This window comes from Triturus cristatus, chromosome 1_2 (genome assembly GCF_964204655.1).
Source record: "Triturus cristatus chromosome 1_2, aTriCri1.1, whole genome shotgun sequence".
In the NCBI taxonomy this organism is placed as follows: domain Eukaryota; kingdom Metazoa; phylum Chordata; class Amphibia; order Caudata; family Salamandridae; genus Triturus; species Triturus cristatus.
Window position 1 is genome coordinate 269,351,456 of NC_140580.1, and position 15,783 is coordinate 269,367,238.

A 15,783-nucleotide genomic window follows, 5' to 3' on the forward strand; every position below is an offset into this window, starting at 1 on the left:
TGCTCCACTGGCACTCCATCACTTCGGACAGGTGGGTGCTGCAAATCGTCCGAAGAGGCTACTCCCTCCCCTTCGAGACGACCCCTCCATCCATGCCACTGCAGTGCCACCGTATATCGGAGGATCACTTGAATCATCTGCGGGAGGATGTTACGGCCCTCTTGGCCAAAGAGGCCGTCGAACGCGTTCCTTGTCCAGAAGTAGACCGTGGTTGCTATTCCCACTACTTTCTGGTTCCCAAGAATGGCAAAGGGAGCCTACGCCCAATCTTGGACCTCAGGAGCGTCAACACCTTCTTCCGGAAGGAACGGTTCAAGATGCTAACTTTAGCTCAGGTTCTGGCTGCCCTCGACCCTGGAGACTGGATGGTAGCGTTGGACTTGCAGGACGCCTATTTTCACATCCCCGTCCTGCCGGCCCACCGGCGTTGCCTGCGGTTCACGGTGGGTCAGGAGCACTTTCAGTTCACCGTGCTTCCCTTCGGCCTCACCAGTGCCCCTCGGGTGTTCACGAAAGTGATGGCGGTGGTCGCAGCTCATCTGCGCAGATCGGGGGTTCCAGTCTTCCCCTATCTCGACGACTGGCTGTTGAAGGCGGGCTCGCCCCAGCTAGTCGTCTCCCACCTCCAGACTACGGCCGACCTCCTGCATTTGCTGGGGTTCTCCATCAACGTGCCAAAGTCACACCTGAGTCCCTCCTAGAAGCTCCTCTTCATCGGAGCGGTTCTTGATTCGGCGCAGTTCCGGGCTTATCCTCCGGAGCAGCGGGTCCGGGATATTCAGGCTCTGATTCCCATCTTTCGGCCTCTATCCTGGGTTTCGGTCAGGTTGGTGCTGCGGCTTCTGGGGCTGATGGCCTCCTGCATCCTGTTGGTGCATTACGCCAGGTGGCGAATGCGGGCTCTGCAGTGGGACCTGAAGTTTCAGTGGGCCCAGCATCGAGGCAACCTGTCCGACCATGTCTTGATCTCAGAGGGCACTGCGAAACAGTTGCAGTGGTGGCTCACGGACCGCGATTGGGTCAGCGGCAGATGCCTCTCCCTACCCCAACCGGAGCACGTAGTAGTGACGGACGCGTCCCTCCTGGGATGGGGGGGCCACATAGGAGAGGCGGAGATCAGAGGACTCTGGTCTCCGGCGGAGACTCAACTCCACATCAACCTTTTGGAGCTGAGAGCGATCCGGCTTGCACTGAAAGCCTTCCTTCCCTCTGTCCGGGGAAGTGTCGTGCAGGTGTTCACGGACAACACCACCGCCATGTGGTATTGCAACAAACAGGGCGGGGTGGGGTCGTGGACCCTTTTCAGGAGGCTCTGCGCCTCTGGACATGGCTGGAACACCAGGGCATCACCCTGGTGGTTCAACATCTGGCGGGCTCTTTGAACGCCAGAGCAGACGAACTCCGCCGCCGGTGCATGATGGATCACGAATGGCGTCTGAACTCGGACGTGGCGCAAGGTCTCTTTCTGCAGTGGGGAGAGCCTTGGTTAGATCTATTCGCCACCGAAGAGAACGCGCAATGTCAGCAGTTCTGCGCGTTGGAATTTCCAAGGCAGCACTCGCTCGGAGACGCTTTTCATCGCGAGTGGAGTTGCGGTCTGTTGTACGCCTTTCCACCTATACCACTTCTGCCCAGAGTGCTGAAGAAGATCAGGCGCGACCGGGCCCAAGTTATCTTAGTGGCTCCGGATTGGGCACGAAGGTTCTGGTATCCCGAGCTACTCAGTATGTCAATCGATCCCCCGATACGACTGCCTCTTCAGGAGGGCCTTCTGTCGCAGCAGCAGGGGACGTTCCTCCACCTGAACCTGTCCAGCCTCCACCTCCATGCGTGGAGATTGAGCGGCGGCAGTTGATGCCATTTGACTTGCCTCCTGAAGTCTGTGATGTCATTCTGGCAGCCAGGCGTCCCTCCACAAAGACGGTATACGCCTGCCGGTGGAACAAATTTGTGGCATGGTGCACAGCAAAGGCTGTGGATCCCCTTTCCGCCCCTCTTTCTGAGGTTCTACTCTTTCTTCTTTCTTTGGCCCAGCAGGGCTCTGCTTTGGGCACCTTGAAAGGTTATCTTGCTGCAATCTCTGCCTTCTTACGGCTTCCTGATCAGCCTTCTCTTTTCAAGTCCCCTGTTGTTTCACGTTTTCTCAAAGGCATTACTCACATGTTCCCTCCTGTTCCCTTCGTAATGCCTCAGTGGGACTTGAATCTTGTTCTGACTTTTCTGATGTGCGCTCCTTTTGAGCCTCTTCACAATTGTCCCATTCGTCATCTGACTCTGAAAACTGCTTTCCTGGTAGCTATCACCTTGGCTAGACGGGTGAGTGAGCTCCAGGCTCTGTCATCTAAGCCTCCCTTTCTTTCTGTTCATCCGGACAAGGTTGTCCTCCGGCCTCGTCCTTCTTTTCTACCGAAAGTGGTGACCCCCTTTCACCTCGGGCAATCTGTCACGTTGCCCACCTTCTTTCCGCCTTCGCATCCTTCAAAAGAGGAAGAGAGGCTCCACCGTCTGGACCCAAAACGGGTGCTGTCCTTTTATTTGGACCGCACCAAACAGTTCCGGGTGGACGACCAACTTTTTGTTGGATACGTAGGAGCTAAGAAGGGGAAAGCGGTACACAAATGGACCATCTCATGGTGGGTCGTGTTGTGTATTAAACTTTGTTACTCCTTGGCAAAAAAGGACCCTCCTGTTGGGTTGAGGGCCCATTCCACCCGGGCCACAACGGCTACTACTGCCCTGGGCCGGGGAGTTCCCTTGCGGGACATCTGTCAAGCGGCGACGTGGGCTTCACTGCACACGTTTGCCAAGCACTATTGCCTGGACAGTCAAGTTCGGAGAGACGGCTTCTTTGGCCGTTCTGTTCTCCAGGACTTTCTGGTGTGATCTTGGTTCGCAGACCCACCACCGGGGTTGGTATTGCTGGGGTATCTATTCTAAGGTGAGGAATCTAACTAACGTGTTTCTTTCAGATGAACAAGTTACTTACCTTCGGTAACGATGTATCTGTAAGAAACATTAGTTAGTTAGATTCCTCACCGACCCACCCATCCTCCCCGTTCTGCGAACTGACATCTAGGGTTAAGGTCATCCTTTTCAGGGCCCTAGCTTTTTTGGCACCAGTGTTGGTCTCTTGCATGGCTCTGCGTTCCTGGCGCGGAAAGCTATGTACAAGAATTGACGTCAGCGCGCGAGGGCGGCGTCTAAGTACTCCGACATCATTCCGGCGCACGACGACGGACGCGGAGCCGCAGACGACGCCTAGCGACGCGCAAGGGGTATTGCTGACGAAAAATCTTTCCGGATCCAGCCTGACGCCTGGGAATATTCTAAGGTGAGGAATCTAACTAATGTTTCTTACAGATACATTGTTACCGAAGGTAAGTAACTTGTTCCTCAGGCCATATTTGTGCAGTTTCACCAGAGTGTAGTACGCTGGCTGTATACATTTGAAATATTTGATACGCAGATTACAGTTTGATGTGAGCATTTGCATCTGGGCGCAACTATACTCCTAGTCTGCCTGGGTAATGGGAATACCTAGTATTTCTTCCCATCTCTGTAGGGCCTTTTCTTGTGCTCGGTGTTGCTCCCGTTGGGCCGCCGTATAGAGGCGAGTGACTAGGCTTTGGCGTGTTGGTGATGTTAATAGAATCTGTTGCGCATTATGTGTTGGTGGCTCATTGGGGATTGTGGGGTAGAGTTCTTTCACTGCCATTCGCAATCTGAGCTACGCAAATATTTTTAAGTGTGTACGGTGAGCGGCTAGTGAGATGTCAGTAGATGCTATGAATTGCCCATTCGGGAATATGTCACCCATGGCACTGAGGCCCATTTCGTTTATAGCATCATAATTTTCTTTTCTTGTGTCACCGTTAGTCGTGGGTGATGCGTCATGGGCAATGCTGGGGCGTATGTAGGGAGTTTATGAGCCCTTTCTGCCAGCTTGTGCCACTCCGTTGATGTGCAACATACTGGATTTATTTGAGCCCACGGGATGTACCATCTCGGTTCCAGTATATAGGTGACCAGTGAGGTGGGACGAACGCTATCAAATTCTACTGCTATGTGCGGTATATGTGCATGCGGGTGTAACCAGTAATGTGCGTGCTGTGCTTGCGCACAGTAGTAGTATAGTTGCAGATCTGGTGCACTGTACCCACTCTGTATATATGGTCTGGTCAGTTCTGCCCATCCCACTCTTGCATGTTTGCCGGAGCATGGAAGCGCGTAGTTTATTTAATACTTGTTGTGTAGGCTTGACCGGTATATTCATGAATAAGTAAAGAAAGCGCGGCAGTACCACCATCTTTTGTATAGCTATCCTATCCGCTAGCGACAGTGGCAATCAGATCCATATAACTATCTGATCATCTAGTTTCGACATGGCTCACCCGTAGTTTTCTCTAAGTACCAGTTACGGATCATGATGAATCCAAATACCCAGATATTTGACTGGATCCGTCTGCCACTGCCGCGGGTAGTCCAGCGGGGGTTTCACTGTAGTGGGTGTAAGCGGAATCACCACCTATTTATTCCAGTTTATACTGAGGCCTGAGTGGTGATTAAAGCGTATATGTTCTCTAATGAGTTTATTTAAGTTGTCTGCCGGATGACGGGTATAGAGGACCATGTCATCGGCGTAGAGTGATATACTGACTGGTCGGAGTTCGAATTGTAATTCGTTGTTGCACTGGTGCTCCCTTTAGCCGGCGTCATCCCACCCCTCACGTCTGCGGCATTGGTACAGCAGGAGAAATTCAAATATTTGGGTATTTGAGTCACCAAGTTGGAGGAAGATTTTATGGCCTTAAATCTACACTCACAAGTGGTGAGATTGCGGGACGATGTAGCTCATTGGCAGCGGCTCCCAGTCTCCTTAATGGGTCGGGCAGTCATATTCAAGATGATGGCTCTCCCTCGCCGGTTGTATGTGCTGCAAAACATCCTGTATAATGTCCTGAGTGTATTCTTTCAGCCGATTGAAGGAGAACTGTGTAGCCTACTGTGGGAGGAAGGTAATCTGAGCAGAGCACTGCATAAATTGCATCGAAAGGGTCTATGAGGGCAGACTGGCAGTTCCTGACATCAGGAGTTATTATCTGGCATCCCAGCTCATCACTATCAATGATCGGGTCTTTCCATCCCACACCTAGCCTGCATATTGGGTAGACGGTCATGTCATGGGAAACGGTGGCTACCCAACCACACTATATCGCAGGAGCTGCGAGAAATCTCTTCCAATGCAGTTTCTTACAGTATGCGAGCTTGGCGAGAGGCCATGAAACTACTTGGCTGGGACGCTAAATTGACCGAGCAAACCCCGCTCTAGGAATGTTACTTGTTGCGTGATGAGACACCTACAGGACTTTCGTAGGTGGAGCCTCATTGAAATAGATCGCCTTGGAGATATCTGGCGAAATGGGGCCATGATCAAATTTGAAGATCTACAAACATAATATCAGATGGCCAACTCGGAGCGATTCTGCTATCTATAGTTAAGACATGCCCGAATACTCCCCGCTGGAAGACCGACTATTACTTGACCCGATTGTGGATAAGGCTGTCTCTCACACCTACCGCAAAATCATGAATAATTCCCCGTACCCCCTGGTCCCCTTGAGGGAGGCATGGGAAACAGACTTTGGGCTCCAGAAAGATGAGGACTGGAGGGGGGCCATCCAGAGCCCCAGAGAGATTGCCATATGAGCGAGATTTAGATTGGTCCAACTCCAGATCTTACACAGGTCATACGCCACCCAGAACACTTTAACATCGAATGGGTCGCTGCCACACAGACCAATGCGCTAGGGGTTGCGGGAAGGTGGGAACTGTCTTTCATGTCATCTGGGCCTGCCCCAACATTCGTTATTGGAATGGGGTGACCCAGATAATGGCCATTTTAGTGGGACTGCAGGTTCCGGTGAAATCAAGGTGGCACCTATTGGGAGTGACGGGGGAGGTAAACTGGCCTGCACACACTAAAACCTGGCTCATGCTGGCCTCGGGGTGGCAAAAAAAGCATTGCAAGAATGTGGGGAACTACCACTCCTCCCAAGATTAGAGACTGAGAACACGACATAGATGGGTGCCAACAGGCAGAGAAAAAGGTCTACAAAAGTAGAGGGTGCCCCACAAAATGGGAAAAGATTTGGACCTCATGGGAGAAGTACAGAAACTAATTGTGTGGAATAGGGGAGGTACTGCAATGAAAGGGACTGGAAATTTGTACCAATATGAATATAGTATTAGATTTTTCATTATTAAGATGTCAAGAACATGTCCAAGACTTTGTGGTATGCTTCTGTGCTTTGAGACATGGTCGTCATTTTCCATAATCTACACAAGGACACTGGGTTCCTTTTGTCTATGAATGTTGCTAGGAAATGCAGCATCACCACTGCACATTTCCAAGGTATGCGTCCATTCAGTGTTTAACAGTGCTTAATTTGTAAAATATTAAGTGCCAGGGCACTAACAAGAAGGCCACTGCAGCTTGCCCCACCAATCGCTCTTGCCGTCGTTGCCAAAACAACTACTAACCATCTCTCTCACATATAAATGCGACAGTTCAGATTATTCCAGGCTCCCAAAGATGAAGGAATGACTGGGGAGGTAGGTATTAGCATTTTTAATGTATACTGTATTCCTAAACGACTACTGTTCTGCTCATCTCTAAATTAGATGAGCAGCGCCACCATGTGGTGGACTGTTCTAAATATGTTGTTGACAATTAGGTGCCGGTGCTGAGCACCGGAATCCAATTAAGTGCCGGTGCTTAGCACCGGAAAGCCCCGGCCCAAATTAAGCACTACTAAGATGTCCATGAATTATTTATATTTTTCACTCATGCTTTATACAACAGCCCCTGGATTACAAACCTGTCCCGCTGCAAATGGGAGAAGAGGTTGAATATATGTTGGCCCTGAAGCAAGAGCTGAGAGGAGCTATGAAGAACCTGCCTTACTTTGTAAAGCCTGCAGCACCCAAAAAAGGTACTTCCAAATTGAATAATCTGCATCTATGCAAGCATTTAAAGCTACATTACAGTCTTTTCTTGTTCAATTTATCGGTAGACTGCTCAAAAAAAAGAATCACAGTTTCATCACTGTTTACCTTCTCTCGCCGTGTCCTGCGGTAACAAAATTGCAGCCACCAGGTCCAGTTGGGGACGGTTGTTTCTTGTGACATCATAAGTAGGCTTTACTGGTCAGTTGAGCTCAGCTGCTCGGTTAAAGTCAGAGTTATTTATAACGTAGCACTAGAGGACAATTTCCTAGACAAACATTGGATAAGACGTCTCCTGGTGCAATTATAGATGAGCCACTTGTGATGCATGCAGATCTGGCACATTGATCAGATTTAGGTGGGAGAGAGGCAGGAGTGTCAGATACATGAAGACTTCTGGTGCGAGTCCGGCAAAGGCACAGCAAATATCCTGGAAACAGATGAAGTAACTGCAAAAGTTGTCTATTTCCAGGATGCTACGCGATAAGCTTGGCGCCTGCATATATGTAAATTCCCATTACTCTTGAGTCAGGCACAATACACATCTCGAGCACCAAGGTACCCACAGGTTTATGTCTGTGATTAACTATGATCCAATTAAATGATGTCTTTAATAGTACTTGCGTGATGGATAATCCCAAGAAAATATCAGCAGCACACTGACGTATTGTGTCTGTGTACTGGTACTTATGCCAAGACCTGAATGAAGTTTTAGGGGTAAAAGCAAAAAGAAAAGTATGTTATGGTTGTTTGCCTTCAATTTTTACTAATGTCCCTGCTTTAAAAAAAATATTGGAGAAGGTGGTTGGTGAGGCATTGAATGGCGGTAAGGAAGGCGGGGCAGTGCAAGGGTGGGCACTGTAAATATAGGTTAAGAAAGTCTGCATAGTAAGAAGATGAAGGGCAAGTTTGGTGTAAACAGAATTGAATGCAGCGTGGCCCAAGCATGTGGGGTCAAATGAATTAGAACTGAAAGAGGGAGGGCAAAAGGAAAGTAAAGCTTTTAAGTAGGTGAGGGAGTTTTGAAAAAGGACCCCAGAGGGGTTCCACTAAACAGTTTAGTCAGGGACAGTACTGCAGTGGAAGAAACATGTTAGACATTGGTTCACCTTGATTCTTGCTGAACCCATAGCTAATGAGATTAGCAAGGACCAGTATGTTTAGGTCTGGCGTCGGCCAAGATCTTTTGATTTTTCTCAAATTGGATTTATTATATACTTATCGGAGATTTGCAGCTAGCCCTCCTAATCCATTAGTCTATTGTTGTACTATTCACATTTTTCTTCCACCTTCTACAGCATAAATCATGGGGCAGTGGATCGACCCGCTTCAGCCTTTGTCGGCTTCACTGTATGCGACAGCAAACTGCTCTTTCACAAAAAGCCCACTACATACACAGTAGTTCCCTCCATTGCCAGGGACTGGCAACGTGTGCTATATGAGAGGACATTTTATTATCGATGGCCTGGCAGTTCCCATAATGTGTGCCAAAAGTCATGGCAAAACGAAATAAGCATTGACAAAACCAAAAGATTGGCAGGCAACGCCAGACTGATTGGCTTTGCCAAGACTTGATTTTTTGGCATTGGTAATAATAGTCCCTGAAGGGAGAGGTCTGGTGCAGCGGCCAGAGCGGCTGACACCGGAGCACGGGGCTTGCTGTTCGATCCCGTGCGCCGACACAGCTCAGTGTATGACACACCTCAGCGCTCAGCACTACATCAGAGGGTTGAGTTTCTCACCCCTGCTAGCCTGTATTTGTGCATGCGGCCCAGTTCTGGGGTGTGTAGGATGTATGTGATGGATGTTAGTGAAACGAATGTGAAGAGTGTAGAGGTATAAATGGTATGGGGATTTTTTGAAATTCTTGTAGATAATTCTTTTGAATTTTTGATCACTGTCTTTTCTGACTTTGCATATTTATTTATTTAGAATGATCCTGACCATAGTCTTGGTTCTCTAAATGTGTATATATATGTACAAATTGTTATATTGGTGCAAAATGTGGATTGTGTATAAATAGAATAATTTTGGGATGTTCTTTCTTTTACATTTGGAAAAATTGAAAAGAATTGCATTCACATGCTAAAATGATGGAAAAAAATAAATAAATGTATAAACAGACACAACGATTATGTTGATATAAGGGTGTTTCTTATTTGGTATATGTGAGCCCACAATATTTTTGATACAAAGAAATATAGGTCAAGAGGGATTTTGTGTATTATAGTCATTTGTCCTTTCCCCCTGTTCCCTGACCTTTGAGTTAATTGTGTAGGGGGTTGCCTTTCCTTCACCGACACAGCTCAGCACCATGTGTCTCTGGGCAATAGCTCACTTAACCACGGCTCCCAGCGCATCAAACCTTAAGGGGTGATTTGTTCGCGCTTTACAGATATGGATATGTCTAACCTACTCTTCATTGATGGGTTTGGAGAGAAATCGTACATCGGGTCGGGCAGCATTTATTTTCATTAAATATATTACCAATTTGAGGCAAGAGTTTATCGTTTCGGGGATAGCGCAGGATTTTTGGTCAAGTGCCAAAACCCAGATTAGAGCCCAAGTATTCATGTCTCAAGTGTCTTCTTCCACCTTCAGAGTATCGTTGTTATGAACCTGGGCTAGAAACGGATGTACTTTCGGAGCAGAAGATTTTTCGGGGTTGTCTTGGTGGTATTGTAATACATCTCTGCCCCCTCTAATGCCTTCACAGTGTTACAATTTCCATATAATGGTGGGCCCTATCTGCAGGTGTGATGCCATTTGTAATAGGTGAATACATTTTTTGAGGACTGGGTAATGTCTAAATTTTACCACAAGGAACTTACTCGGGTCCATCGAGAGAAAACCAAAAATAAATAATGCACTTTAAGCAGTTTCTCTGAAGGCCTGGTCAGCTGAATCTGCTGCAACTTCAAAGTGGACATTTCCATTTGGTCAGGTTACAGTGCAGATTTTCTCGTAGCAAAGACCTTAATTAGTATAAGTTGCATTTGTTTGTTTTACATGTTTGTTCACGGGTAATAGTAACGAAGCAGCAGATTTATTCTGACGCACTCAACAACTCTTTGGTTTCTGTGAACCTGTCTTGTGCCGTCTCTGTATCTTTCCTTGTCTGCAGGATCAGTATTTGTTTTCTTGAACATCCTGTAGCTCGGTAGCTATTTTTGTGCCCTAATGGTATTTATATCCCTTCTTAGATGTGGAGCGTTACTCGGATAAATATCAGACTTCAGGACCCATGGACAACGCAATAGACTGGAACCCTGGTAGGTTCATCAAGGATGTCCGCATTGTTCTGTGACGTGCGCATTAGTAAAAGGTCATCTGTGAAAGTGTTGCTGCACAGTGTTCTTTTAAGCCAGCAACAGCACTGCACTGTTAAGTTGTGTACAGTCTTACCGCGCTTCTTCATGTTGTTCTTATTAATGCATTATCTAGTTTTACATGTGCCGGTGCTTTCACTTATTCAGCTTTTGGTGATTTGTAGATTTATTTATTTATTTATTTATTTATTATTTTCACAACGTTTATGTAGAGACCCAGGAAATCTGGCCATATGATTCACTTTACAATTTCTTCAAATAAAAAATAAGAAACATATATGCACTGGTGTGTTTAACCTGCACCATAAACAAATATGTCAAATGTAAAATTATTTTTTATTGCAGAGCTCTTTGCAGCTGTTAAAGAAATGGTGAGCTTTCCTTAGACGTTATTGTAAAACAATAATCAAAACACAAGACAGATAGGGCCCCCATGCCACATAGCTTAAAACAGAACGATAGGTGATCATAGAAAAATACAATCTGAAAATCTGTTTGTCCACGCAGATTGGAAGCGACTGCCCCCAGAGCTGAAGATTCGGGTTCGAAAAGTGCAAAAAGACCGTAAGTACATCTTCATCAACCTAGGTATAAGCAATCCATGAGTGTGGTTGGATGGTACAAAAAATCCAAGTAGTATGAATTCAAAAAACACATTTTTATGCATTTTTGCAACCGTTACAAAGGATCTGATTAACAAAGGTAAACTTAACACTTTTGTGGAGGTTTACTCTTTTTAGGGTTTCACAAACTCTGATTAATAGTAACTTTATGTGAATACTCCGCAGTGGGGGCAGAGAATTCACATAAAAAGATAGGCCTGTGTTCAGAGACTCTGCAGTCGTTAATATTAAATCTGAGTTTGTGTCATTCCCCACTACTCCTCCGGCTTGGGCATCCCTCCTCAGCAGCATGACCTATATAGCGTATTAATACATGGTACCTCCAAGATTGAACCTTTGTCCACGCATTGAAAAAAGAGCTCCAATCTTACTTCCTTAACAACACCGGAACCGTAGCCCGAGTGAGCACACTCTGGTCCACCAGCAAAGCTACCTTGCAAGGATTTGCCAAACACTTAATTAGAGCGTGAGTGCGCCTCCCTCATCACCCTGCTGGAGGCCCAGGTCTTGCGCATCTGGGGCAGCACATCACATCCAAACCCCATGAAGAGGTCTCTTGCCAGTTAAGCCTCGTCCGGGAGGACATGCACCTACACTCCCTAGAAGCCACTAAACTCCTCTGGCGAGCAATGATGGCCAATATATATGGCTGGGGTGATACAAATGGAAACTGCCTTATTGGCTGGCCTCCCACCAGCAGGTAAATAGGATAGTCCCCAAGGTCATGGACGAGACAGGCTGTGTGCAATGATCCCTAATAAAAAAATCCCTACCAAAAATCGCACAGACTTTTGCCCATTATTATGAGAAACTATACTCTGTACCGACAGGTAGGGATCCAATGGTTCATAGTCTTTTCTTAAACTTGGTGCCCAAAATCCTTTTTGAATTGCACAAAGTGTTGGTATATCGCTTAAACTAGAAGCACATTTTGTTCTTCCGTTTTCAGCACTTGCATTTTGAAGTTTGGGGATCTCTGTTCCTGATTTTACAACGGGTCATTCGGTGAAAGCACCATCTTTTTTGTGACCTCAGAGGAAGGGCACATTACTAAAATCCAGCGTTGTAGCTATCGATTTTGGGTATTCCTGTTTTTTAGTTTAGGAATTCTTGTTTTTTTTCCAGGAGTAGTCGGTTGATGTAGTTTGCTGCTTTTGGTACCCAGTTGAATTTCTAGCATTGGTGTGAGTTGAGTTATACTACTTACGGAAGAAAATTATTCGACCTATAGAAGGTGAGGTTTAAGTGTGGATGTGTGAAAAGGGGTGTTTTGCTAATGCACTGCCCAAACACTTAAAATGAATGGTTGAGGAAGGCAGCAAAAGAAAGAAAGTGGTGCTGGTATACAGGATATACCAAGCTGACATTGTTAGAGGCCTTCCATATGTGGACAAAAGAATGGAGAGGGCTGTATGTGCTAGATAGAACCTGTATGGATAAAAAAAGACTGTTTTGTTAAATTAGGCGACATTTGCTTCCTAAGTCCTTCCTCAGTTTGCTTGTCAAAGGCAGGGCTCATTCGGGGTGTTGTACAGTTCTTGAGATTTAAAAACAAACATGGGTTTCCGTAGCTACTGTTCGTGAAAAGGAGCTGATGAAAGACAGATGTCAAATGATGTTGGAGCTTATAGTGGGGTAGTCAAAAAGTAGGTTCATTAAAGCCTCGCTCAACCTTGAAGAGATGATGCACCATGCCAAAAATAGAATGGAAATCCAGTAGTATTAGTGTGGCAACACTGCGTCCACAGTTGTTCTCGGGTGGTTCCAACAGGTAATTAAGGCAGATTTCTTCCCTCTGCCTAGATTTCAGTCTGTTTGTATGTCAGCGAGAAGGTTGTTATGTTTGTTTACAAAAAAAGCTGAGATCTGTTGAATGGATAATCTTTTGCTGACTTTACAGAGAGTTGGAGATTGGTAGAATCTGAACAGCTCTCCTGTCAAGACTTTGTTTCTTTTGGATCATCCTGGTATAACATACCCTTTGTATTTGTAAAGTGCACGTCAATCCAAGGGTATCTTGGCACTGAATAACAGATGTTAATTATTTCCCAACTCAATGGTACAGAATAAACCTGCTGGCATTCGAACCTGTGACCATGAGGTCGAACACAGTCCTTCACAGTGAAGTCCACTAAGCCACCAGACCCGGTAGAGGATGTCTAGAACTCAGTGGGATGTTTGCTAATAATTAGGGACTTTTGATGATTGGTCTGCCTAAAAAGGAGGTCAAATTGATGATGAGGAGGATGTTCTTGAATATTGTTCTCGGCATTGATCTGCAGGGGATCTAGCGACTGATACCACAGGTTGTCTTACAGCCTGTAGTACAATGTCTCACAAAGGCAATACATATTTTCACTGGGCGGCTTAGTGGCTATCTTGTTAGTTCCTGGTGAAAATTGTTAAGGACTCCAGTGGATGGAATTTGAGCCTTCTCCACCAATTTCATTTCTCTCCATGGCATTCTAAGTACCCACATTGCAGCATAGTGCTTTATTGTTTTAACATGACTTTCATCCTTCTTCTGTTTCATTCCCACTTTTGCTTATGAACATACATGCTTCCAAGACTGGTAGGGGATAATACATTTGAGCATGCCATCAATTCTGTTCCTGGTACTTTTAATATCTCTTGCACTACTTCAGGTTAAGAAGACAATGCTATGTTTTTCAAGTAACAACTCTTCTAGAAGAATTAGTGCTGACAGAATTTTTGATTCAGCTAAGAATCTCAAAAAGAGTCTTATATATTTTCAGACCAGTTTCTGAACGATATGATGGCTTGCTTGAAACGCACAATATTTCTTTTGCTGTTGCTAGATTCTGATTCAGTCTTAGTAGGGCAGCGTCTACTTGCTTCTAAACTGGCATGAATCAGTTTGTCATTCCATGTTCAAAGAGCAAATATTAGACTCAGATATGGATTCTTCTGATTCTGAGAATGATACAGAGTTCTATGCATCCCACAAAGTATTATCATACACCGAAAGCCATAGAAACCATGCATTTGCTTCCTGTTTCTCAACCTGCCTCTTTAGGACACCTATTGAGGTTCTTGTCCACTGTTCTGCTACCTCCTTCACTTGAAAGTGGGCCTTCTCTCTTGGATCATGTCATTGCTTTATTGATTTGGCCTGATTGTCAACCCTCCATGCCTCAAGCCAGCGACAAAAACACAGAATGACTACAAATGAACCTGTTGTGGCTATTGTGGCTCCTTCTGCATAATTGTTTGTGGTTAAGGCAACCCTGGGTAAAGGTAAACATCCAGCTCCTCCTCTTTGGTTGTTTTTTAGAAGGAAGCTATTCTGTCAGAATGAAAGGGGAAACATCTCACCAGAATGCTTGTGTTATGTGTAGGCAGATTAAAAACCTCCCCCTTCCAACGCTGGAGTGGAATTCCTCCTCTGGATTTCATGTAGTGATGAGGCAGCTTTGCAATAGTTCTGAGCCAACTAAGACCTTATTGACATGACTTCAAGGTCTAATATTGGATCCATATGTATGAAAAGAACTCTTCATTTTCTTCTTGTCCTAGTGATTCAGATATGGGACTGGCCTTTTGAGAACAGTCTTCTTTGGATAGTGTCTCCTCTTCAGAGGAAAAGAAATACAGAGGTATGCTTTCTTAAAGGAATGTACAATGCTCCACATACGTGTGATACCTGGCGAACATTCCTAATGATTGTCTTCAAGCCCCTGGATCATATTTGGTGCCTTGAGTTTGTTTTCAAAATCAAGTGGGGGGAAAAAAGTCACTTGGAGATGTTATTTTGCGGGTAGGGGCACACGCTGATGTTTCCTCATGTGGTCTCTCATATCGCCTTATGTTCACTGGATTACTCTGAAGTTTACTAGCATGGTGAACAATGCTCCCCACAAATAGGAGAAGATTTTGAAACATTTAATTTTAAACAATTTTGTGTCCTCATATATGCTATTGGCACATCTAACACTTGGCCTGAAGCTCATAACTTTGTGTCCCTATACCCAACTGCACCCAGAGCTCTGATCGTATTTTTGTTGCATATTCGCATCACAGCAGTCAGAAACTAACATAACAGAATCCACAGCTGCTTGCTTGGAGCCTAAAGAGGTAGACAAAGAACAGCAGAGACACACAGCTGTTGGAAAATGCATTCAGTCAAAACAAGAATACAGCATATACTTTCCCGTTTGTTTCTTCTCCAAATGAGAATCCTCTGTGAACCTCTTGATCTTTAAAAGCAACACTGACATCGTCCCTCAACAACCCCAGAGATATAAGGACAGTAAAAAAAGGTAACATCCACTAACTTTGACAAAGAATCATAGAAAACTCATGTCTCTGAAGCTGCACTAAAAAGGTCTTGGCGGTCTGAACCCAAAAAAAAAACAGATTTTATTTTTTGCCCTGGTGGACCACGTTCAATTTCAATAGAAGGCCATCGAAGTCAATGGAGAACCTTTTCTCGTCTTTTAGTACTTTATTCTTTACAAGTATTTTTAATATTATTTCTGGAAATGGGAGGAACCAGGTCTCTAACAATACCATCTTTCCTTGAATCAAAACATGCAGCACTGTCACATTGTGTTCTGCTGACATAAAGGTCAACATCACTGTTTCACCAATGTTTGATCTCCCTCGTTTGACAGCTGAATGCAATTTATAATATTTCCTACCATGTTGTTTCAGATCATCATGAGACATCTCGCCTGAGATTGTCCAGTAGCTCAGTTTTCAAGTTCAGTTTTATCTTGCTTTCACTAGCACAATTTCTAAAGGTGTCATTCCACCTAGCCCCATGCTTTGGTTCTTCAGCAACTGGAAGTTCGAGGCATATGAGC

At 45.4% G+C, this 15,783-nt stretch overlaps 1 protein-coding gene across 2 annotated transcripts in view; it reads left to right on the forward strand.

The window, feature by feature from the left end:
* Positions 1-15,783, forward strand: part of LOC146867147 (DNA-directed RNA polymerase III subunit RPC7-like) — a 100,789-nt gene that overhangs the window by 27,647 nt on the left and 57,359 nt on the right. For both annotated transcript variants that reach the window (XR_014961086.1, XM_085603644.1), the window contains exons 3-5: positions 6,863-6,992; positions 10,209-10,277; positions 10,842-10,898. Coding sequence is in view for 1 of the 2 variants with exons in the window: in XM_085603644.1 (XP_085459770.1) it covers positions 6,863-6,992; positions 10,209-10,277; positions 10,842-10,898 (256 nt within the window). In the remaining variant the exon portion in view is untranslated. The remainder of the gene's footprint in view (positions 1-6,862; positions 6,993-10,208; positions 10,278-10,841; positions 10,899-15,783) is intronic.